The following is a 23,773-nucleotide window of genomic DNA, read 5'->3' as shown; positions in this document are numbered from 1 at the left end:
ATAAGAAGCTCATATTAGTTTTGTAATGAAAAGAATATATGGGAACTACTTAAAAATAAAATAGCTCATAGATTTTCCAATCATTTTCTTATGTTTTCAACCCATGACATTCTCATGGCCTAGATCTGATTTGGTCCCTCCCTGAGTGAGAACAGGGTTTACTTCTTCTGGCTGAGCCCCGCTAAGGGGTCGGGGGTGGTGGTGGAGGGATCCGAATGGGAACAGTGTCCCCTGCAGTGCTCCTTACCGCTGAGGTTGTTCAGCTCTTCACCCCTCTCCATCCTCTCCCTGAACTTCACTTCATTCTGATTCTCCAGCAACTTTGACTCTTTGAACGAAGACGACACTGTGGAGAACAACCAGCTGGCATTTGACGTGGCAGAGCGTGAGTTTGGCATCCCCCCACTGACCACAGGCAAAGAGATGGCATCGGCCCGGGAGCCCGACAAGCTCAGTATGGTCATGTACCTCTCCAAGTTCTATGAGCTCTTCCGGGGCACCCCTCTGAGGCCTGTGGGTAAGGACCTGCTTTTGGACGAGGCTTTCCCTGCCCCCGAGCCGTCTCTGCTCTGCACCTACAGCTCGCTGCCCTCACACTGATGGCCTCTGTTCTGGGGCTGACCCCTGCCCCCCCTTTGCCTTTGAGCCTAAATAGGGGTGGACCCTGTGCTCGGGTTCTATTCCCCGGGAGAAGGGAATGGCAACCCACTCCAGTATTCTCTCTGGGAAATACCACGAATGGGAGGAGCCTGGCAGATTACAGTCCATGGGGTTGCAAAGAGTCGGACGCAACTGAGCGACTAACACTTTCTGTGTGTAAGTGGGTCCTGTGTGGCAGGTGTCACATGAGACCTGCCCTTGTCACCGGGAGGTCACTGACAGAGTGGCACCAGCTCCCTACACAGGCCACCGGCAGCTTCAGTTGGGGGTGAGGGAGTTACTTTGGAGGGACTTTGTCTCAGTGACACCCCCTGAACTCTGGGGGAGCGTTGGCAGAATCCGAATCTCAGTCTGTCTTTTACTCCCTAACAGATTCCTGGCGTAAAAACTACGAAGAGAATGCCGACCTCGGCTTGGCCAAGTCATCCATTCCTCATCACTATCTCAACCTCACGTTTCCGAGGAAGAGGACTCCGCGAGTAAGTTTCAGTCTGGGGTTGTTTAATCTCTCTTTGCATGTGGATGGGGTGAGGGGAAGGGAAATGCCACGGGCTGGGTCTGTTTGTGCTGATAAATTACACAGATCGAGCGCTCATGAAGACATGAGTAGGACTCAGTCAACTTCCCTTGCACCGTGTAGCCAGCTTCAAAGTCTTCAATGTGGTTATAGGAGGGGCAGGGTAGAGAGTGAAGAGGACACGCCAGTGAGTATTTTTTTAAAGTAAAGCAGATTAGCTCTGCCTCCTAAGCAGGGAGGAGGAGATGGTATCTCACTTTGCTAAGCAGTTTAGATCAGGAACATGATGGCCATTTAGTAGCAGAGGTGGATGAGAGGCTACATTTACACATTCTGTTCCGTTCTTTTTTTTTTTTTATTGTTATTTCATTCATTCAACAAATGTCTATTGGGCCCTACTTTATGCCAACTTTAAAGCTGAATGTTTTGTTAGTTTTTGAGAGGAGCAGATATACAGAGATGATTAATAAGTGGGCCGTTGCCTTTGAGGAGTTCAGAGCCTAATAAAGAGGTTCCCAAAGTTTCCTGACTCAGTGGCACCTTTCATGTCTTAGTCACTTTTTTCACACTGTTCCCAGATCAAAAGAAATACCTAAAAGTTTCATTTGCTAAGCATTTACATCCAAATATAATAACTTGGTAGGGGTGTTTAGCAAGGTATGTGACAAGCATCACCATGCTTCCCTAGAAAATTTAAAATATCCTGCAGCTCCTCTGTGAATTCACTATGGTGCCTGGCGGGGTGCATTGGTACATAGTTTGGAAACCCACAGGCCTAGTGAGAAATTGCAATTTTTTAAAAATTATTTATTTTATTTTTGGCTGTGATGTGTCGTCATCACTACATGTGGTCTTTCTCTCGCTGTGGAGCGTGGGGTTGTGGTTCTCAGGCTTCTCTTGTGGAGCATGGGCTCTAGATCATGAGGACTCAGTAGCTGTGGAGCACAGGCTTAGGTGCTCTGCGGCATGTGGAATCTTCCCAGGCCAGGGATCGAACCTGTGTCTCCTACACTGGTAGGCGGATTCTTCTCCACTGTACCACTAGGGAGTCCAAGAAGTTATAATTTTATATGAATGGCTACATTTCCATGGAAGGTATAATACAAGTTGCTTTGATTGACGTGCCCATTTTATAGATAAAACGTCCACTCAGAGACATTAGGCTGCAAGGGTGTGCGCTGAGCTTACCTTCCCCCGCCCTCACTCAGCAGAGGACTGCAGGCCTCTGCAGGCGTCTCTGTGTCTCTGGATCGTCGACAGGCTCTTAACTGCTGGCCAGTCACGCCTTGTCCTGCCGGCCCCTCTGCCCAGGGTGGAGCTCAGGCCGTGTGGCCTCCTCTGTTTCCCTGGGCTGTGTGATCAGTGGTCACTTTTTCCACTGAGGGCTGTGCTCCCTGGAATGTAACAGTGGTTGTGCTGACATCAGGAGCTGGGTACTTAGTCCTCTGCAGGCCCTGTCTGTAGGAGGGGACAAATTGGGGATCTGGGGAAGCAGGGTGATCGGGTCAGCTCAGGTGTAAGCAGAGCAGCCGTACCCCATTGCTCTGTCCCCCTCTGCTCCCCAAGCCGCCCCACTCAGAGGCTCTGTGGGAGGCACCATAACCCACCATATGTCACACTGAGTGAAAGGTATTTTCTGGAGCCCAGTCGTTGGCTTGCCCCAACACAGCCCAGCTGCTTTTCCTCTGATGACCGAGGACCCCCTGCTTTGGGCTACTCCATCCCAGACAAGCCGTGCAGTCTCTCTGGAAGCTCTCTGAGCCACTTACCACTCTTCTCTGTTCACCCGATTTCTCCCACCACCTAGCCCACAACTGGGAACTGGAGAGGAATGTTTAAACCTTTCACTCACCACACCTCTGTTTACAGAGTGACCGAATTGAAACAGCCTGGCCAACTGGCTCAGGAGGTGGGAATGGTCAAAAGTCGGCCGTCAGCCAGGCTCTCCGAGGGCTTGCTGGAGCCTTGCTCCACTTTGGCCTGGCTCTGGGAGCAAATGCAGCGGGGATGTGTGGGCTTTGCCCGGCCCAGCCCCGGCTGGTTTTGGCCCTCGTCCAGGGTGTGCTCCTTGGCTGCACATCTTGAGAGCAGTTGAAATCCACACATCTGATTCCCTCCCACGGCCCCATTTAACATCTGAAGTTTGTCCTGCTCCTCAGATAGGTAGGGAGATCAGGTCATTGAAGTAAGTGCCTGGTGTGGGTATTTGTTGTCCCGCCCTTTCTCCTCAAACTGATTGAATGCTTCCTCTAGGGGGGTTGGTGGGTTTATAAGGCCACTGAGTCACATTCTGCCCTGGTACTGAAGCACCCCAGCATCTACTGTCTGCCATTCAACTCCAGTGCAATGGTCAGACTACATGCAAAGTACCTTCTCCCCTTTTTATCTCGTGTCATATGTCTGGATCCTCTTTTGGCTTGGAGATATCTGTTGGCAATGCTCTTTGGTCTTAACATGTCTCACAAGCAAGGGGTACTGAGTACACTCCAGGTTCCCTCTGGACACACACAGTGGAGTTCTACACAGGAGACTGAATACTGTACATACACATGGGGCTCCCCCACCGTTACACCCAGGAGATGTCAGTGCAATTAAACACGAAGTCTTCACTGCCCTGGTAAATGTGTCCTTACGGTCTGGAGATGCAGGCTAGGCTGTTCTTGCGTGATTTTCTATACCAGGGCTCAAACACACAATCTGTATGTATAGGTGCGTCTGTACTCCCCTCCCCCTCCTCCATCCCTCCCTACCAGTCCTCCCTCCTTACTAACTTCAGAGGAGCATCTTGATATGGGGATTGCTGCTGCTGCTGCGTCACTTCAGTCGTGTCTGACTCTGTGCGACCCCATAGACGGCAGCCACCAGGCTCCCCTGTCCCTGGGATTCTCTAGGCAAGAACGCTGGAGTGGGTTGCCAGTGCCTTCTCCAGATACAGAGATTGAGCAGCCCACATTTGTTCACATGTGGTGTCTTAATCTGAAGCGGGCTCTTTGTTTCTCTCCTGAGCTGGGCTAACACTCTCTCTCCCTCCTGGTTTTTGATGTTGGTGTTAAAACCTACTTTCCTCCCTAATCTTGTTTTCCTGATAATATCTAAATTCCAGCAAAAGACAACAACTTTGGGCAAAACCGAAGGCTTTTCCTCCATCCAGGAACTTATTTTAGAGAGAATGACTTTCCTATCCCATGCCGAGAGGGCTGTACCTCTGGTGAATGGTAACTAACTGCGGCTGGTTATCTCTGGAGACTGGATGGCCCACGCCTGGGGAGAAGGAGAAGAGTTGGGATTCTGTTTTCTCTTAAAAGGCCCTTGGTCTACTTCTGCAGATCTGCCTCTGTCCCAATCAGCTTCTGGCAGCCTGGTGGTGTGGGACAGTTCCTGGAGACCCAGAGCTCTTGTCACCATGCTCACACATATGTGGTCTCTGTCCTTCTGTGTATGCGTGTGGGCATGTACACACACTTGTCACCATACCCACAGGCGAAATCTAAACACACATGTGATCTTTATCCTGTGTGTGCACGTGGGTGTGTATATACACATGCACACACTACCTATCTATGCTTTTCTCATCTGACCCCACATAGATAATACCTGGATTTATGGCCTCTTCAGTCACAATACATACGACAGACATAGTCAAGTTGTTTGGTCTTTGTTTTCCCCATTCTGAACCCATTCCTTGAGGGACAAGGCAACACAGAACTTGTCATTTGTCCCTGGAAACCCCATCCTAGAAGCCAGGTCAGTGGCCCCAGGATTTATCCTGGTCTGCTGGCTGATTCTGACCCAGGTCCTCCACTATTGCTGGTCCCTGGCGGAGTGGGATTCACAAAGCATAAGATCAGTGTCTGGCCTGAGCCAGGGGTAGGAGGGGCCCTTCTAGCCCTTCTCCTTGACTCTCCTCCATAGACACTTTCCAAAGATTCAGGGGCCATTATGTAAGAAAGTCCCTCCTCCATCTGCCCATTCGTTCAACCAAGATTTACTAAGTCCCCATTTTATGCCAAGTTCTCATTGCTGGGGCACAGCAATGAACAAGAGGGCCAGGGTCTCTGCCAGAAGGAACTGACTTTCCAGTGCAACTTCGTAAGTTCCTCTCACTCCCCTTCTCCAGCTGTGCTCACAGAACCGCCCACCCAGCAGCCAAAACTCCCACTAGGTTTTTCACACTTCTCAGTTCAGAGACTTGAAGACGGCTTAGGGAGTCAAGAGCCCTGGGTCCTAATGCTGCCTTGCTTGGCCAGTGTAGGCCTTGAGCAGCGTGCATACGCCCACACCACCCTGGGCACCCGTGGTCTGCAGGTCTCTGTGGACAGTGATCACTCCTGTCCTCTGTGTTACCACAACCTGGGATTCTGCACTGCCTTATAGAATGAGGATGCACTTTAAAGCCAGGCCGACGACTACATATTTTGGTCTGCTGGTGATTCAGCACATGTTTGAACCTCTCTAAGTTTCTTTGCTTGGCTGCAAAATGCGACATAATAACAAGCATTGCATTGCTGTGAAGACGGTGCTGAACCAATGTGAGCTGCAGATCTGATCTCCTTCTCTGGCACATAGAAAGGGCTCTGTACACGATGGTCCCCAGCCTGTCCTTTAGGAGTACTGAGTGAACAAAGATGCTTGTTTTCTGCAAAGGGTAGAACTAGCTGGGTGACCACTGGCTTGTGCACTGCAGCCGTGACGGATCCAGCATTGTACAGCACACAGCAGTGCTGTAGATGGCTCATTTGCCCTTGTTAGGTTTTGAGGAAGTCAAGGGACGTATTCTCATCCCAGTTTTAGAGATGGGGAAACTTGGTCTTAGGGAGATTATATTGTGAGGCCATATAGGTGGGTAAATGTCAAAGCCAGACTAGAATTCAGATTTTCTAATTCTATGAATAGCACTGACCTAACTGCAAATGTCTAACACTTATACAGCACTACATAGAAGAAGTGTCTTATATACATGATTGTATTCATCCTTTTTTTTTTTTTTTTTTTTGTATTCATCCTTACAATAGCTTCGTATAGGATCCTAGAGGTGAGGAAACTAAAGTCAGAAAAGTTGGGTGATTTTCCTAAGCTCACTTAGCTGGAAAGTAATTCAGGTCAGAACTTGAACCCATGGCTCCTTGCTGCTCTGCCACGGAGGGGGGAGCTCTCTTGCCAGTGTCACTGGCCATCTTTCTAAATATCATGGTGGCCACTGTACTCTCAGTCAGGTCACTGCCTACAATGGCCAGTCTCTCTTCCTATGACCTTGGTCTGAATTTCTCCAGGGTTAGGGTTCATCAGCTAACTAAATATAAAGTTGGCTTGTTTGGAGCTAAAATCAACTTAAGTGAGGTAATATGGGAACAAGAATATTTTGTGCTGATCAAATAAATGATGAGCTTGGTAGATATATGTCTGTTTTTTAAAATGGAGATCACCAAGTAGTTTAATAAATGTCTTTTGAGGTATAGACTCTTTCAAATCATTGGGAAATCATGATAAGAAAGTGTCTTAGGATGAAAGGACAGGAAAAATTTATGGGAAAAGGAAGTGAGTTATTTGTTTAATCTCCTGCTGTCTCTGGGCACAATAACTATTTTCTTCCTCCTTGTACCCACTTCTCTATGGTGCAAAATAGAGTTCAAGGAGAGGGGGATACGGAGGATTTTTTGGCTCCTGAATAGAGATGTACAGATAAGAAAAATTAGATAAAACTCCAGGTTTGTGTTTTCCCAAGCTTTGTGTTTTAACCTAGCTCTTAGTTGAGCATAAGTGCTTTCATGATAAATCCGTATGGAAGAGCAGAGACCCTTTGGGTCTGTGTGTGGCTGACCTTTCCATATAGACTGCATTTTATTGTCCTGTGGGTCAGGCTGAATCAGAGGAGTTGAGGTTGCCCCCACCCACTTCCTCTCTCCCCGAAGGATTTGGGGGTCTTCTTAGGTCCTGCTGCTGGGTACACTCCCCCCAGGAATGTTTTCTGTGCACCGGCCACTAATGTACTGAATTTGGATCCATGTAGGCTCTGATTGTTGGACCAGTCACACCCAGAGAGTGAGATATGTTGCTCTTTGAGGGAAAAACCAAGTCCTCATTAAAGGTAGAAACAGGAAGAACAGCAGAAAACTCTAAGATGATGCCTGAAGTGTTCTTGTGGGGAGGACACCCTGTACTTTCCCAGGCTTGTCTCGGAGCCAGTGCAGCTCTCACAGACTGTGGAGCCGGGCGCCTAAACAGCCTAGGCCTCTAGAACCCGACACTGCAAATAAGGTCATCTGTTTCTCTTGGTGTTTGCCCAAACATTAGGGTTGAAATAATTTCCATTCACAGAAAAATGATTTGTTAGAAGCGGAGGAAAATGTTAAGGGGAAGGTGAGGCCCTTTGATCTGTTGTTTTGTGCTGCCTGAGCAAGGGAAGGGTCACATTTTTGAACAAATATCAATGACTACACTGTGGTTGATCTTGTTTTAAAATTTTTTCAAGTTGCTAGTAAACAGGAGGAGGGGCAGAGGTGGTGAGGAGTGTAAGAGCAGGGGGAGCAGGTGCTTGCCTGCGAGAGCAAGTGGGTACAGACTAGACTCTGTGCTGAGGGCTCTGATCATTCCTGTTGATTTACAACATCTGGGAGGTAAAGGGTCCTCTGGGATGGGGCAAGGTGAGGACGTGTGGTACTGATTGGGCTGCAGCCTGGGTTTGAGGGGAGAGAGAGGCCAAAAGCCGTTTCAGCTGCATCCAGTGTGAACAGAGGCTGGGATTTAATCTTCCCTGATGGCTCAGACTGGTAAAGAATCCATCTGCCAATGCAGGAGACGTAAGAGACAAGGGTTTGACCCCTGGGTCAGGAAGATCCCCTGGAGAAGGAAATGGCAACCCACTCCAGTATTCTTGCCTGGGGAATCCCATGGACAGAGAAGTCTGGTGGGCTACAGGACATGGGTAACTAACACACTTTTCACATTTTCCCCGCTGAGGGGGTTGGAATCTCCCATGGGGAGGCATAGTCAGTGGGGTTGGCTCCATGGTCCTCAGTGGGCTGGCCATATGGGGAAGGTCCCAGCTTGGGTCTAACCCCAGTGTCAAGGAGAGGGTTAGTGGGTAGGGGGAGGCACCATATCTAGCCTGCAGCCCTATCCCAGCTCATAGCATCAGCTCAACTTGTGCAGTCCCACTGCTTCCCTTAAGTAGAAAAGCCAGACCACAGGTGTGCCCTTGGGTGGTCCTTGCAGGCATCATGCAATAGCCTGAGGTAGAAGGGGGATCTCTGGATGTAAATTTCCAGGTCTGCGAAGCAGAGTTGACTGTAAGGGGTTATCAATAGGACAGCCATGCAATTTTTTGTCTAAACCAGGGTACTTTTGAGAATGAGGGACTTCCCTGGTGGTCAGTGATTAAGACTTTGACTTCTAGTGCAGGGGGCCAGGTTCGATCCCTGCTTGGGGAGCCAAGATCCCATATGCTTTGCAGCCAAAAAACCAAAACATAGAACAGAAGCAATATTGCAAAGAATTCAACAAAGACTTTTTAAATGGTCCATAACCAAAAAAAAAAAAAAATCTTAAAAATAAAAAAAAGAGGGCATTATTCCTAATTATGCCTGGGGCAAGGGCGGGGGGGAAGCAATACATCAAAATGTCCTGGGCAAACTTAGCTATATGGTCATCATAGTTTTCATGCCATATCCGATACTGTTTTGAAGTTAACACAGTATCATTTACCAGTAGCTGCAGTGGGACTGAATGGCAGAAGTAATTTGCCATCAAATTCCTGGACAGCTGATCTGAGTCCTGAGAATCCGTGCCTGTCAGGGGAGCCAGTGACACCTCTTCATAGGAGGTGGTATCCTCAGGGCAGCATCAGCAGGCCTGGCTGTGATCGCTCTGAGTCCAAGGTCACTGAAAGGAGGCAATCCCTGCCCGTGTCACAGGGATCCTTTGTGCTTTGGGATGTTTCGGCATGATTTGGGGATCTGTATTCCCACCCTCTTCTGACAGAAGCCCTGGCTCCTGAGGCGGAGGGAGGATTCCTCCGCTGTGCCTGAACAGAGCTGAGAGCATTTGTCACGGTGCAGGGTAATGTCAACCCATCTGTTCCTGGGCTGGCAGCTATTGTGGGCGGGGTTGGATCCCCAATGCTGGCACCGAAGCCCTTGACCAGCCCTGAGCTCACCAGGCTTTCTTGGCCATTGCAGGTGGACAGCCGGACCGAAGAGAATGACATGAACAAGCGGAGGCGGAAGGGCTTCAACAACCTGGACGAGGTTCGTGTGCTCAGCGTCGGTTTACACAAAGGCCTGTTTCCTGACAGCCAGTGGCCACAGCCCACTCGCCTGACCGAGGCAGCCTCCCCGCCCTTCTTTCTTTCCTCTCATGAACCGCTGGGTTCCAAGCTTAGCTTGATGGGAAAACAGTCGGGTCTGGTCACTAGCTATGTCACTCTCCCAGGGTGTGGCTCATGTCTGTAAAACACAGATGATGCATTTGAAATGTAGGACATTTTGCAGAATTTTCAAAGATTAAATAGTAGGCATAGGAGGAACATACCTCAACATAATAAAGGCCATATACAACAAACCCAGAACAAACATTATTCTCGGTGGTGAAAAACTGAAAGCATTTCCTCTAAAATCAGGAAACAAGACAAAGGTGCCCACTCTCACCACTATTATTCAGCATAGTTTTAGAAGTCCTAGCCATGGCAATCAGAGAAGAAAAAGAAATAAAAGGAGTCCAAGTTGGAAAAGAAGTAAGATTCTTAGTCTGCAGATGACAAGATTCTCTACATGCCAGAGTCAAGATTAAACAAGGTTTAATTTAATCTTAAAAATTAACATAAGAGGATGTGTAAGCACACATGTATGCACATACCATACCAATCATGGTCTCTGGCACCTAGGTTAATCAAGATATAATTACTGTTAATAGTAAGTAGTAAAGAGGCACCAGCAGTCCCACTATTCTCCCAGTCCTCATTTCTACTTCTTGTGTTTTCTGTACCATTAGTCTTTAAGGGGAATGTCCCAGCACCCACAAGTGCCACCTTCTGGTGAAGGAAGAAAGTTACAGGCTACTTTGTCAAAGCCAAGCAGGAGTAGCACTCTCCTGCTACTGAAAAATTGATCAGAAGAAAAAGAGTATTGGTTCTTGCTTCCCCGGGCAACTCTTTAAAGAGACCTGAGATATATCCCTCATTCCAAGTGAAAGAAAGTGAAAGTTGCTCAGTCGTGTCCTACTCTTTGCAACCCCGTGGACTATACAGTCCATGGAATTCTCCAGGCCGGAATCCTGGCATGGGTAACCTTTCCCTTCTCCAGGGGATCTTCCCAACCCAGGGATCGAACCCAGGTCTCCTGCATTGCAGGTGGATTCTTTACCAGCTGAGCCACAAGGGAAGCCCAAGAATAGTGGACTGGGTAGCCTATCCCTTCTCCAGTGGATCTTCCTGACCCAGGAATCAAACCGGGGTCTCCTGCATTGCAGGCAGATTCTTTACCAACCAAGCTATCAGGGAAGCCCCACACCTCATTCCAAAAAGCCATTCTAATCCACAAAAGCAGGCTAGATGCTGTCTTTAAATTTTAAGAATACCAGCTTTAGCTAGCCTACTGGCTGATGCCAAAACAATGACTCAAAGGCACAGGGATAATTTGTAGGATACATTCGTACTTGATTTATAGGACTTAGAAAAAAACTTCTTTTACTTATATGATTGAGAGCTGTTGCTCTTGGGTCTGGTGTGAGCAGGAAGCTCATGAACAGGAAGACAGCTGAGAGGAGGAAGCCACGGCTGAGAAACATCCCGTTCTCTAGTTATGGGGCGCTGCCTCTGCTCTAAGTGCCTATGATTTGCTCCCGCCTCCTCCCCAGAAGCTTCCCTTGGATACATTTTGTCCCGCGGGGAAGTCTTCTCCTGCCTTTCATCTGTGCCTTATTTGAGGGGGTGTTTGTACTGTTTCTGATGCTGGCAGCACAGCAGTCAGTGTGGGGAGAAATCTGGTCGCACCTGCCTCTTCTGAAATGGCTCTATTTTCTTGGCCAGCTATTTACTTAAGTGAGATTTAACCAAGCAATAATTTCCTCTAAATTCTTACTACTCGAAGTGTGAGCCAAGAACTAGGGCACCAGTATCACCTGGCAGCTGGTTAAAAATGCAGACTCTCAGGGCCCACCCCAGACCCACTGAATCCAAATCTGGTTTTAAAGTGATTCATGAGCACATGAATGTCTGCAAAGGGCCTGTCTGCATGACCCACTGTCCTGGCCTACTTTGGGCTGTACAAACAGTGACCAGCCTAGTAAACTTGCCCTATTCACACTCAAGACTGGATTGCTATGCACAGTTGCAGTTCCCGCTTTGAAGTGGGGAGTGACTCTTTGATTTGTGTTTGCCCAACTCTTCAGAGTGGCTGTGCATACTAGGTTTCCCATGGGGCTGCTACACTTAGGGACTCTTAAAAAAAAAAAAAAAAAGACAATTGACTATAGCTTATCTCTTCTCATGAATTTCTTCTAAGTGAATATATCTTTGTTTTGAGAACATCTGTTCCTGTAAGGGAGATGCATTGTCTCCTTGGGAAAACTGACTGCCCTCTTGACGTGACAATGCCATTTGTATTTTTGAGGCTGATGGGAGCAGATCTATGGTACCAGGGAACAGACATTTACTGGACAGCGATCAGTTTCGATGTCTTATTTTTAGCAGATGAGCTAAGAAAATCTTACATGGAATTCCATTTTATAAGGCAGCATAACCAAGCAGTCAAGGTCAGCCTCTAAACAGTCACAAGTCATGTTGATATCATGTATCCCAAAACAAAACAATGAGAAGGACCCCTCACCTCTGCGACATCCTTCCTCAAAATCCCTAACTCTAGTCTAATCATGAGCAACCATCAGTCCTACCCAGATGGAGGGACTTTGTACAAAATAGCTGACCTGTGTCCTTCACAACTGTCAAGGTCATGAAAGACAGAGAAAGATGGAGAGACTGTTACAGATGGGAGGAGGTGGAGGAGGCATGATGATTAAATGCAGTGTGGGATCCTGGATTGTATCCTGGAACCTAAAAGGACATCCGTGGGAAACTGGTGCAATCTGAATCAAGTCCATAGTTCTGTTAATGGTACCATGCCAGTGTTAATTTCTTGGGTTTGATAACAGTACCATGATTATTCCATATGTTAATATTAGTACAGCTGCATCTGTGGTATGCAGGAGCTATCTGTGCTGTCTTTGTAACTTTTCTGTCAGTCTAAAATTATTTCAAAATTAAACTTTTTAAAAAAAGAAAGAACAGGGCAGGGCTGGTTGCCATTGGGCGTGGGGTGCAGAGGAGAGAGGGGAAGCTTGGCGCCTGTGTGTTGCTCCACTGACACCCCCTCTACTTCACCTCCTGTCAGCCACGTGATGGGTTTGGAAACTGTTCTGTTCATCATTTCATTATTATATTTTGTTATTGCAACAGTTACACGAGGGTGGGTTACTGCTCCCATTTTACAAATGAGGAAACGTCAGAGAAGTCAGAATTCAAACACTGTCTGGCTCGCAAGCCTGGCTGTGCCCACCTTTGGGGAACCATGTCCCACCTTTGAGCATTGTCTCCGTTGGGCGTTGCCTGCTGTGTCTGCCTCACTTTCTCAGACCATAGAGGGTGTCCTTCTTCAGGAACTGTTCCTGTCGTGAGCCCCCAGGCCTACCCCATGATATCTGGGTTCCGGATCCAACAACCAATGCACTGATTTGGACTTTGCAGCCTTCAGCCTTTTCCAGCCAGAGCTTGGGCTCCAATCAAGAGGGCATTAAGGAAGGTGGAAATCAGAACAAAGTCAAGTCCATGGCAAGTCAGCTGCTGGCCAAGTTCGAGGAGAACTCACGGAACCCCTCAATCCTGAGGCAGGTGAGTCCTGTCAAACATCCACTGACCTTGCCTTCCTGGTGACCAGAACCTGCTGAGAAGCCAGCAAATGTCAGGCAAGTGCTGGATTTCAGGTATGCCAGCCAGTCCTGGCTCAAAAGGAGACTAGAGCTTCTTCTTGATCTGGAGTCAGACTTTCCTAAAAGGGGCTGGATAGCAAGTATTTTAGACTTTAGGGTCGATGTGATCTCTCTTGCAATGACTCAGCTCTGCTATAATGGCAGAGTTGAGTCACTGTGAAGGCAGCCATGAACAGTATGTAAACAAATACATGTGGCGGTGTGCCAATAAAACTTTATTTACAAACACAGGCAGCAGGCTGGATTCGGCCCGAGGACTGTAGTTTGCTGATGCCTGTTTTATTGGAGATAAAATCCTTGCCCTGATTTTGTTTTACTCTGCAATCATGGCTGGGTTTATAGTCATCTTTGAGACAGTGCAGCTGGAGGAAGCTTTAGAGATGCTGACTGTCTGAGGGTGTAAGTCCGTGGTGAAAACCCCATCCAAACCAGGGGAACTGAATCATAGATCTTAGCTCCATGTAGGCCTACAGGAATGGAAACCAACCCCCCGAGTGTACCCTGGTGCTCCTCTCTCCTTGTTCCCTTGGGTCAGGCTGGCAGGGCTGTTTGTCTGACCAGGGTCTGTATAAGGCTGAAGATGGTGGGATGCTGTGGGTCAGGCTGCAGGCCCGGCTCTCATATCTCAGACTCCGACTTGGAGTGTGCACTTGCGCGGTTTCATATGCTCCCCTGAATTTCTTTGGGACACCACTGCCACATTACAAAAGCTTGCGACAAGGGGTTCAGTTTGCCTTTGGAGAATATCCGTCACATGACAGAATTAGGCCCCTCTCAGGAGAAGGACTAATTCTTGGTTAATTTGGTTCAGAGGCAATCATAGACATCTTTCTAGTCTTGATGTAGATCATGCCCCTTCTGAAAAAACTGACCTTCCCCAGGAAGCCAGGTTTTATTATAAGGAGGTTTCTGAGATTTGTAACTGTCTGAATTGTTTTCTCAACTGGCCCTTCTGGAGGCTTGACTGCTTGTGGTCCCCAGGTGTTGATGAGGGCTCTCTTCCTTCAGAAGGACTGAGCATCCCTATCGTCTAATGGGCAGGAGGGACTTTGGGACTAGCCACCCTTGCCTGGCACAGGCTCTGGCAGTGCCTGCTCAATGCCCCAGTCCGAGCCAAAAACACTGCCTCCTGGGGGTATACACGTTGTCTACGAGAAAGGGACCGTGGGACCAGCTGTTAACAGGGACGGAGGGCTGGGGTTCACGTTTTCCAGCTGGGCACAGCTTGTCAGAGCTCAGCCCTGGGCTTGCTCAGCACCTGCAAACTCTGTCTCCCTGCCTCTTCTCCTCTCCTCCCTCCAAGTGTCTCAATCTGACTCACCTTTCCCTTCCTATTTCCTGTGGCTGCTTTTTTTCGGACTCACCTTCCTCCTCCCAGGAGCACCGTGTCTCAGGGATAGGTAAGCCTATACTGCGCTCTTCCTCTGACCCTCCTGTTAACCCTCGCTGTCCCAAGCCGGAGGAGCCCACACCCAGCCCATCACCAACTCTGAAAAGGCAGGTAGGGCTCCTTCCAGTGGATGCTGTCTTGGTGAAGCCAGAGGGGACTTTGATCCAGAGGGGTGGGGTTCATGGCTCTCTCTGCACCCCACGTAGGGCTGAGTGTAGATTCTCTGGGAAGACAGATACAACTTGAGGTTACCACCCTTATAGGTAAGAATAACCAAGGACGCAGCATCTTAAATACATGGCAGTCGGCGATATCAGCTGACCAACTACCCATGCTTTCAGTGCTTTATTTGTTTAGGAAAAAACAGACCATACCACACAGGGTATTTTGTGTAGTGCCCCTATTTGCGGATCTCTTGAGTAGACTGATTTCTAAATTGATGGGGAAAAGTGGCAGTGATGATGGAATGGGCTCAGGTGGCCAGTTAGCCATATGCCATTGATGTGGTGGGATGTGATGAAGACCTCCCAGGTCCCCCAAGGACCTGAACTGCCCAGTGGGCAGGGAGGCAGCCAGGAGCCATGACCTGAGGCTTTTTTCCAGTTAACATCTCTGGGTTTGGAATTAGAATCACTATTATTGACACAGCACTCAAAACTACTGGACAGCATTAGGATTTTGTGTTGCTTCCAGGGGTGGGGGTAGCGGACATCAAAGGAGGTCCGTGTGGATAGTGCAGTGATTTTATGTCCCTGTGTATAAGAATCATCTAGAGAGCTTTATTTAAAAATGTCCATCTCTGGTACCCACCCCCAAGCCAATTAAAGCTGACTCTCTGGGGGTTGAGCCCTGACTTTCAGAACCAGGACAGTACAGGTTCTGATTTGGGGGGTCTGGAGTGTTGTCGTTAACACCCCAGATGGTATTGTTAAGGAGGCTATCAGGTGATTCCGATGCAGGTGGTGAGAAGTCAGCACTCAAGGTTAGTTTGGAATCTCACTCAAGGTGGCACGTGGCATGCCCTTGTCCCTGATCCTGGTGGGGATTCCTCACAGTGAGTGGTGGGAGGGGTCCATGAGAGGGCCTTCCTCGGGAAGGAAGCTTGATTTTCCGTCTCCCCTAGTTCCCCTCCGTGGTTGTGACAGGGCATGTGCTCCGAGAGCTAAAGCAAGTGTCTGCTGGTGGCGAGTGTCCAACCAGGCCCTGGAGAGCCCGAGCCAAGTCTGACCTGCAGCTGGGCGGGCCAGAAAACCTTGCCAGCCTGCCTCCCACCTGCCCGGGAGCGCTGGCCCTCTCTGGCGTGCTGCGGCGGCTGCAGCAAGTGGAGGAAAAGGTTCTCCAGGTGAAAGCCTCGTTCTTCGCCCTGCCTCTGCCCTGCCCGTGACTTTGCCCTGCCTCTGCCCTGCCTGTGTCTGGGATGCTTTTCTTCCCCCACCCCCTCCTGCCCAGGGTGGGTTCCTCCTCCGACTGCTCCTCCCCATCTCTCATCCTGCCTGCCCTGTGTACTGAGCGCAGCAAGCCCATCTGGCTGCCTCTCCGCCTCTCTCCCAGGGGGAACCCTCACCATCTCTGTCACTGTCTCTTTTTTCTTTCTCCTTTCTTGCCTTGGCTGCAGAAAAGGGCTCAGAACTTGGCCAACAGGGAATTTCACAAAAAGAACATTAAGGAGAAGGCGGCTCACCTTGCCTCCATGTTTGGACACGGGGATTTCCCACAGGTAAATGCAGGGCTTTCAGAGCCCCCGGGAACCCAGGTGTTGGACCTCTGGGGAGATGACATGAGTCAGTCTCTGGAGCTTCATTTCTTCCTTCCTCCACCCTTTATAGTCTATAAAGCTATTTACTTTTCAAGTCACCGAAGGCTTTGGACTGGCATCTAAAAAAGCTCCAAATGAGGAGACTCAATAAGTAGATAAATCAGGACAAAGGGAAAACCAAGGCAGAAAAGCAGGCTCAGGTCACAGGAAAATAGAAGCATGTGCACTGTAACATCTTAGCTTCTGAGCAGGCTGAGCTTCCTAGGGGTCAACACAAAGAGGGAAAGCTGGCCCACTGCAGAAATCACATCACAGTGCCTTTAAAGTACAAGCAAGCCTGTTGCTCATGATGTTTGGCAGCATAGTGGAGAAATACCACTATAGCCCTGATCCAGAAGACCCTGAATGTCAAGGTCAACCACAGGCCATAACCTGCTCTGCTTTCCCAGAAGGCAGCACCAGCCAGACAGAATGGCCTTGCCTTAGAATAGGAAGCACAGCCCAGTCCCGGCACTTATTTAGAAACCTGCTGAAAAGAAGAGTATGTGCTTGCAAGGAGATGACAGAGTTGAGGGTGAGGATCCATGGTACGTGTATGTGTAAGGTGCTCCCATGCTTGCAGCAAGCCTGGTCTCTAGAACACACCTCCTCTGCGGCTTTCACTCGGCCTCCTCCAGACCTGTGTTCTCTGCTACTGGGCAGAGCATAGGCATGGGAAGGATACTCTGCCTTTCGTTCATTTTCAGGGTTCTCTGTGGCTGCAGAGGTCCCTGCTGGGGCATATGCCCCAGAGCCTCCTGGGTTGTCCTTTCCTAAACTTGAAGCTGCTGCTTTATACCAAGCTCCAGAGTGAGGCCTTCAGGAGTTCATGTCTATGTTCATGTCAGGAATAGGATGGCTCTGCTCTAGCTATTTTGTGATGAGGGAGCCAGAATAGCTGTAACAGAGTGCATTGTGACCAGGAACTAGACAGTCCTGCTGGGCTCCAAAGACACAGGTTACATATTTGTCCTGAGACATGAGCCTGGATATCCTTTCCCCTCCTTGGATGTGTAGACTAGGGGGCTATATCATCGAGGCAAGCATCACTGTGCATTTCCCTATGGATAATCAAAGTTTCCTCTGTTTCTATTCTGTGCAGAATAAACTACTCTCTAAAAGCCTGTCTCATACTCATCCTCCGTCTTCTCCCTCCTGCCTTCCATCTCCTGATTCAGCTGCTACTTCCTCTCCATCAACTGTTGACTCTGTTTCTCCTGCCAGAAAGGTAGTTATCCCAAACAATTGGCTTCCCCTACTCCTTGCATGTTCTTAGATATTCTCCTGCTCTGCTCAGCCTGCTCAGACAACCATCTGAAGCTTAGCTTGGCTGGGATGAAAATGTATAAGGTCTTTACAACAGTCCTGAGTTTGGTTTTGGTTTTGTGTTGGAGCAAGAAACTAAACAGAACAGACAGCACACAAAACCTTATCAAATGGTGCTTACTTGTCTAGCAAGCACTTTCTGAGCACCCACTATATGCTAACCATCATGCCAGATGCTGAGAAGACAAAGAGGAGGGAGGTATAGTTCTCTTACTATGGTGTAGATGACAAACAGCATATTAGCATAGAGATGTATCACATTTTACCATATGATATTGCCAATATTGGGCTATTTTTTACCTAACAAGACAGTCTCACATGGTGAACCTCAGACAATACTATTGATGAATTATGTGAGAGGTTTAAAAGGAAGGTTCTAGGAACCCAGAATGGTGAAGCCTGGGAAGGCTTCACAGAGGAGGTAATATGGGAGCCAAGTGTTGAAGATTATACGGAGGGATTTTGCTAGAAAGAAGTGTAGAGGAAGGGCATTTTCAAAAGGATCTGGCATGTGGTAAGGAAGGCAGATAGGACTTGCATGAATGCAAAGACAATTCTGGTGCAACTGGATTTGGGAATAAAAGTATAGGAGTGTGGAGAGTAAGAGTGAAAGTCAGTCCGCTTTCTTTGTGCTAAAGGAATTCATTCCATCCTCATAAAGAGTCACTGCAGGATCTGCTCTGAGTTCTAGACGGGCACAGGCAGCGGTGCAGAGGGTGGAGAACTGGTGGGGGCTGATGTTGGTTGAGTAGATAAAGTTATTCAGTTTGGGTTCTAGAGCACTTTTCATGTTTTTCACTTGCCTGCCTGTTACCTAATATGCCAAGAACACTACGAGGCTGGGGTGGGAGAGGGGCAGCCTCTGGAGAAGCTTAGCCCCTGTAATGGGCGAGTCTAAAAATGAAGCGAAGTGCACTTGTTCAGCTACTGCTCATGACAGGAAGTCGGAGCCTCTTTCTGAAGGACTGTGCTCCCCTGAACACCTCTATCCTGTCTACCCCTACTAGGGCTCATCTCCCCATGTGGTGCTGAGTGTGCCCATGGCAGCGTTACCACTCATTTGTTTCCACTCTGTTAGACAAACCAGAAGTCCACTGGGCTGTTGCGTCAGTGGGACGTTAGGAGCTGCCTCCTGGGAGTTCCACCCCCACTGACCCCCGTTACTGTGGGAGAAGAGTGCAGGCAGGGTCTCCGAGGAAGGAGCAAGGAGCCTTCGCAGCCCCACCCGCTCCATGGTCCCCGGTGTAGGTGCGAAGCCTCCCTGGAGGGGAAGCTGGGGGGATGTGGGGAAACAGAAACACTTCTCATCTTCAGCTCTACTGAACATAGCCATGGCTGAGATGCCCAGCGACTTGTTCCAAGTCAACTTTGGTCAACGGTTTGACCTTAAGTCTCCTAACCTTAAGGAGTCTCCATTTTCTCATCAACAAAAGAGTGACTCTTGGCTCATTTGATAGTGACCTCTGTGGTTAGAAACTGGCATATTGGTGGTCATCATCACCAAGGCTTCCGAGTAGCCTTTGGGAGAAGAACCTTCCCTGGCGGGTACTTCCTGCTATAGAAAAGGTCACTGGTGCCCTGGCCAGGATGATGGGAGGGGCGAGGGCACCTAGGCACAGGCAGGCAATGACCGGTGCTCCTAGCTGGGCAACTGGGCCCACACTGTGCTACTGTCTGGCCCAGACCCTTTCCTGCTAGCCCTGGGCTTGCCCTTTCTTTTGTCCTTAGGGAAGGCCTGGCTCGGTCACTGTCCTCTCATATTTGAGAGCAGAGATAGTACAAGAAAAGGGACCACATTTCCCAAGCTCCCTGACTTGGTTTCCAGAAGGTATTAGTTCTCTAGGTGATGGCAAGAGGCAGCCTGCCCAGGTCCATGCAGGGCCACTGGGTCTGGCAAAGACACTTCTTATAGTGAGAATACCCTATCGTTCATCATCTGACTCCACTGAGGCCCTTGGCTACTTCTCCACTGCGCCCTTCAAACAGCTTTAAATCAACATCACTCATTAAGCCAGTGAGTGAGCATTTATTCATCCAACAAATATTTATTGAATGACAAGCTGGTGTCAGGCATTTCACTCAGGATACACATCAGTTATCAGGGGTTACCTTCCTGCCCTGATGAGGCTTGCATCCTAGTAGAGGGAGGTATAAATAATCTATAATATCTAGGTAAATTATATGATGTATCAGAAGACAGTTTTTCCCATGGGAAAATGAGAGCAGGTAGCAAAGACTTGGCATGCTAGGGGAGGGTAGCAATCTTAAATGGATAACGGTGGGAGGGCTCTTCCTGGGAAAGAGAACTAAGCAGGAACAGAGTCTCAGAGAAGAAAACAAAGGCAGAGGGAGGAGACTAGTTCCCAGGCTCCTGATTCTAGCCTGTGTTCTCTCCTCTGTACCACAGAAGCCACGTGTGAATGGAGCCCTTGTCAGAGGGAACAGCCCAGAGCCTATGTGCATAGAGCCCCAAGCCCAGGCTCAAGGAGGGCTGCAAATGGGGTGGGTGGGCTTCAGGGACTCCTGGGGCCCCCACCTCTACAGCTTTGTTCTCTGTTTCTCCCAGGTTGGGGTAGAACAATTGCTCCCTATTATTTCTTTTCCCGTCTCCCTAGCTAGTCTTGGCCGTCAGATGATGGTGTCATTGAGCAATTTCCATAGCTTCTGACTTACTAATTACAGGCTGATGAGCCTGTCACTGTGTGGCTGGGAGTGATTGGGGAGTTCTCAGAAAAAGGTCACCATGGGACACTTACCCTGTCTGTGGACTTGGACTTGATACCCACAGACCGCTCCACATCTCACCATGAAGCCGTTGTAGGCAGTTAAGCATGGGGTGGTGAATTTCTAGCTTCCAGCAGTCTTGGAAAGGATCTTGCCAGCTGCACTGCTCCCTTGCCCCCACCTGCAACTTCCCCGCCTTGCCCGGACCCCACCATTGATTCCACTCCAGTCTCTGCACATGCAGAATCTGGCAGAGTGATGGCCTTCTCTGAGGAGAGACTCTGCTGCCCCTTAAAGCAGGTGACAACCTGGTGACAATTTCCTTCTGTCCTGATGGAGCTCAGAGAGCCGCTGCCCTGGAGAGAGCCTGGGGCCTTCACACTTCTCCCCAGCAGATTCTGGGGCTGCTCTGATGCCCAGAGACTATATGTGCCTCAATTCAGGGGAGCCAGAGAAAGGAAAATGCTCTTGGAAACTGATGCTTGGTTCTTGGCAACCTCCTGGCAGGCTGAGTGTTTCTGTTCCTGCCCTAGAGCCCTACACCTTAATTCTGAGGATCCAGGGATAATCACCTCCTCTTAGAAACAGCCCTAGTCAAACTTGTCATGAGGAGCACGTGTTACTGGGATGCAAACTTGGGTCACCGAGTCCGAGAAATGTAGCCAGGTTCTGCCTTCAGACTACACTTGGCTGACCTCTTGGTTGACATGTCGCCTTAAACTTCAGTGTGATGCAGCTGGGTTTTTGGCCTCAACAGTCACAAGACATCTTGCGGTCCTCTCATTTTGGGCCCAAATTCTTACGAGGGTCTTATCTTTTAAGTTATTTTTTTAAGACCGTGGGCTATGGGATCATGCCCAGTCTGATCATTCCTACCACCAAACCAGTCCTCCTGTAGCACCATTGAAAGTGATGGTGAAAGTGAAGTCGCTCAGTCGTGTCCTACTCTTTGCGACCCCATGGACTGTAGCCTACTAGGCTCCTCCGTCTGTGGGATTTTCCAGGCAAGAATACTGGAGTGGGTTGCCATTTTCCTTCTCCAGGAGATCTTCCCAACCCAGGGATTGAACCCGGGTTTCTCGCATTGTAGGCAGATGCTTTACCGTCTGAGCCACCAAGGAAGTCCCTAGCCCCCATCAACCCTTCGTTAACTTCTTTCTTCAGTGCGGGAGGCCACTGCCGGTTTAGCCTTTAACACGGCTGCTAGCCGCTTACCAAGGCGGGGGAGCTCTTGCAAGATCACGATGGCAACGTATTTACACGGCTGAGCCAGAGGGAGGGCCTCCGGGGGCTGCGGACTGCAGTTTAGTCCTCCTGGGTCAGAAGAGCAATGCCCATTGCAAAAGGAGCTTTCTTTACCCTGGGGGTGTTTGTTTTAAAACTGGATTTGCAGGGTTTACTCTAGAGATTTGCATATTAGAGAGAAGCTGGGTGAGTCTTAGCTGGGCAATCTGCCAGTGTTTCATCTGATAACAAGGGTAGAGTTCAAGGCTGGCTCCAACCTCATTGTTCTCTCTGTTCTGGGAATCCTTTGGAGGTAACCTGTGTGCATCCCAGCCTGGGGGATTTTAATTCGCAGAGAGGCAGGTGCTGTAGTGAGCAGGATGTAGGCTTGGACTACACCCGTGGGTTCAGCAAGCAGATGACTTGCTTACTCGCAGTGTGGCTTTGGATGAATTAGTAGACCTCTCAGCACCTTAGTTTCCTAATCTTCAGAATGGAGGCAGCAGCTACTCCTGAGGGTGATTGGAATAATGCAAAGACCTAGCATGAATCTAGTTCCTCAGATATCCATTAACTGTGCTATTTCCCCAGTGGAGGAGAATTCTGGAAGAAAGCTCACTTACCTAAAATGCATGTTGATTCCTCTCTAAAGGCAAAGAAGTCACCTTCAGGTTTCCATTTCCAACCCAGCCACTTAGGAACATTGTGGCCTCAGGTGAGGTAGAGACTCCCTGAACCTCAGCGGCCCCGTCTGCAAAGGGGGATTATCAGACCCAGCTCGCAAGGCCGTGAGGGTTCAATGCAGCTCAGTGCCTGGCACCAGGAGACACCGGCGCCCACTGGGAGGTCACCACCCCTAAGACCTGCCGGCATCTCAGCTCCAAAGGCATCATTTCCAGAGCCCCTCATATAAGGCAGTTTCAATCCTTGCCCTGAGCATATGGCTGAGGACTCAGGCACACCAGTCTGTCATCTGATTTGCCTTATCCAGGGACTCCTCAAAGAGGAGCGTATTCCTATTTGCCCAGGAGACCTCCCTTGGCCCTATATGTCGAAACCTCCCCTTCCCTCAAGCTCTCAGATCTGAGGCCCTGGAAACTCTGACCCCAGCTCTGCCTGACCCACGTGGGTTTCCTGACCCTCACAGCAGGTCAGGCGGAAAGGACAGCCTGGACACCTGGTATTCTTGGCTGAGTTCCAGGCCCCAGGGGGATGTTACCGTTGTCTGGATGCAAGCAGACCCAAGCGCCTGCTTCCTCCTTCCTTCAGAGCATCTGTCCTATGCCAGGAGTGTAGAGATGAGAAAGGCAGGGTTAAGATATCAGGGAGTGCAAACCAGAGCAGAGATGACCCATCTCCCAGCTCGGAGCAGGGTAAGAAAGGTTCCCACATCCAGACAGGGACATGCTTGGTGATGGTGCTTGTGCCGACCATTAATGTCATCATGTTTGAATCTCAGTTGACTCAAGAAGCAGAGGGAGAAGCCAGTGCATTCGTCTGGGTGGGCTGTATTATTCTTACTCGTGCAGAGGAGGGAACATAGCAACTGTAAGTTCCTTTGTCTGAAGGCCACCCAGGAGAGGAGAAAAGAAGTTCCAGAACATGGAAAATTGAAGCGGCATCAGTGGTGGTGCTTTGGACTCATTAACCATCTGCCAGGCGATTCTTGGGAACCCAGCACCCTGTGAGGTGCAGCCCAGATTCTCTGATGACTCTCTCACAGCCCTGTGAGGATGGCAGTGGTCTCCCCATTTTACAGATGAGGACGCTGAGGCTCACAGAAGGGAAATGATGTATGTGACGTTAACCTAATGTAAAGTTAGATAATGGCCCACCTGAAGTGTCCAACCATTCCAGCTTGTCCTAATTAATTAGCTGAAAAAAACTAGAATTTCCAAGAGGAAAAAAATACCCCATATAGTATTTTGGTTTTTCTTTCTAAATCTCTAATCCATGGTGGCCTGATTCTTCTGGATACAATGAAAATGAATTACTAGAAATATGATCACACACTTGGACGTGTGGCTATGTTGAACTGCTCTATAAGTGTCTCATGCTTTCACTTACTGTGTTCCTTGGATCACAGATCAGTTCCTGTTAGTGAAAAATATCCCAGTTCCTAAAAAATTATAAAAATATTGAAAGATACATAAAGGGTGCA

The 23,773-nt window shown here is 49.0% G+C and overlaps 1 protein-coding gene across 7 annotated transcripts in view; it reads left to right on the top strand.

The window, feature by feature from the left end:
• Positions 1-23,773, top strand: part of MICAL2 (microtubule associated monooxygenase, calponin and LIM domain containing 2) — a 233,885-nt gene that overhangs the window by 114,277 nt on the left and 95,835 nt on the right. For 3 of the 7 annotated variants that reach the window (XR_006341165.1, XM_043902901.1, XM_043902890.1), the window contains exons 14-21: positions 318-517; positions 1,033-1,139; positions 9,352-9,420; positions 12,912-13,055; positions 14,532-14,654; positions 15,667-15,885; positions 16,159-16,260; positions 17,441-17,566. Coding sequence is in view for 6 of the 7 variants with exons in the window: in XM_043902901.1 (XP_043758836.1) it covers positions 318-517; positions 1,033-1,139; positions 9,352-9,420; positions 12,912-13,055; positions 14,532-14,654; positions 15,667-15,885; positions 16,159-16,260; positions 17,441-17,566 (1,090 nt within the window). In the remaining variant the exon portion in view is untranslated. The remainder of the gene's footprint in view (positions 1-317; positions 518-1,032; positions 1,140-9,351; positions 9,421-12,911; positions 13,056-14,531; positions 14,655-15,666; positions 15,886-16,158; positions 16,261-17,440; positions 17,567-23,773) is intronic. The other 4 variants (XM_043902882.1, XM_043902873.1, XM_043902911.1 and 1 more) reach the window with 2 other exon arrangements.

Source organism: Cervus elaphus, chromosome 1 (assembly GCF_910594005.1).
Source record: "Cervus elaphus chromosome 1, mCerEla1.1, whole genome shotgun sequence".
NCBI classification, from domain to species: domain Eukaryota; kingdom Metazoa; phylum Chordata; class Mammalia; order Artiodactyla; family Cervidae; genus Cervus; species Cervus elaphus.
The sequence above is the reverse complement of the archived record's forward strand: the minus strand, read 5'-3'. Positions and strand labels throughout refer to the sequence as shown.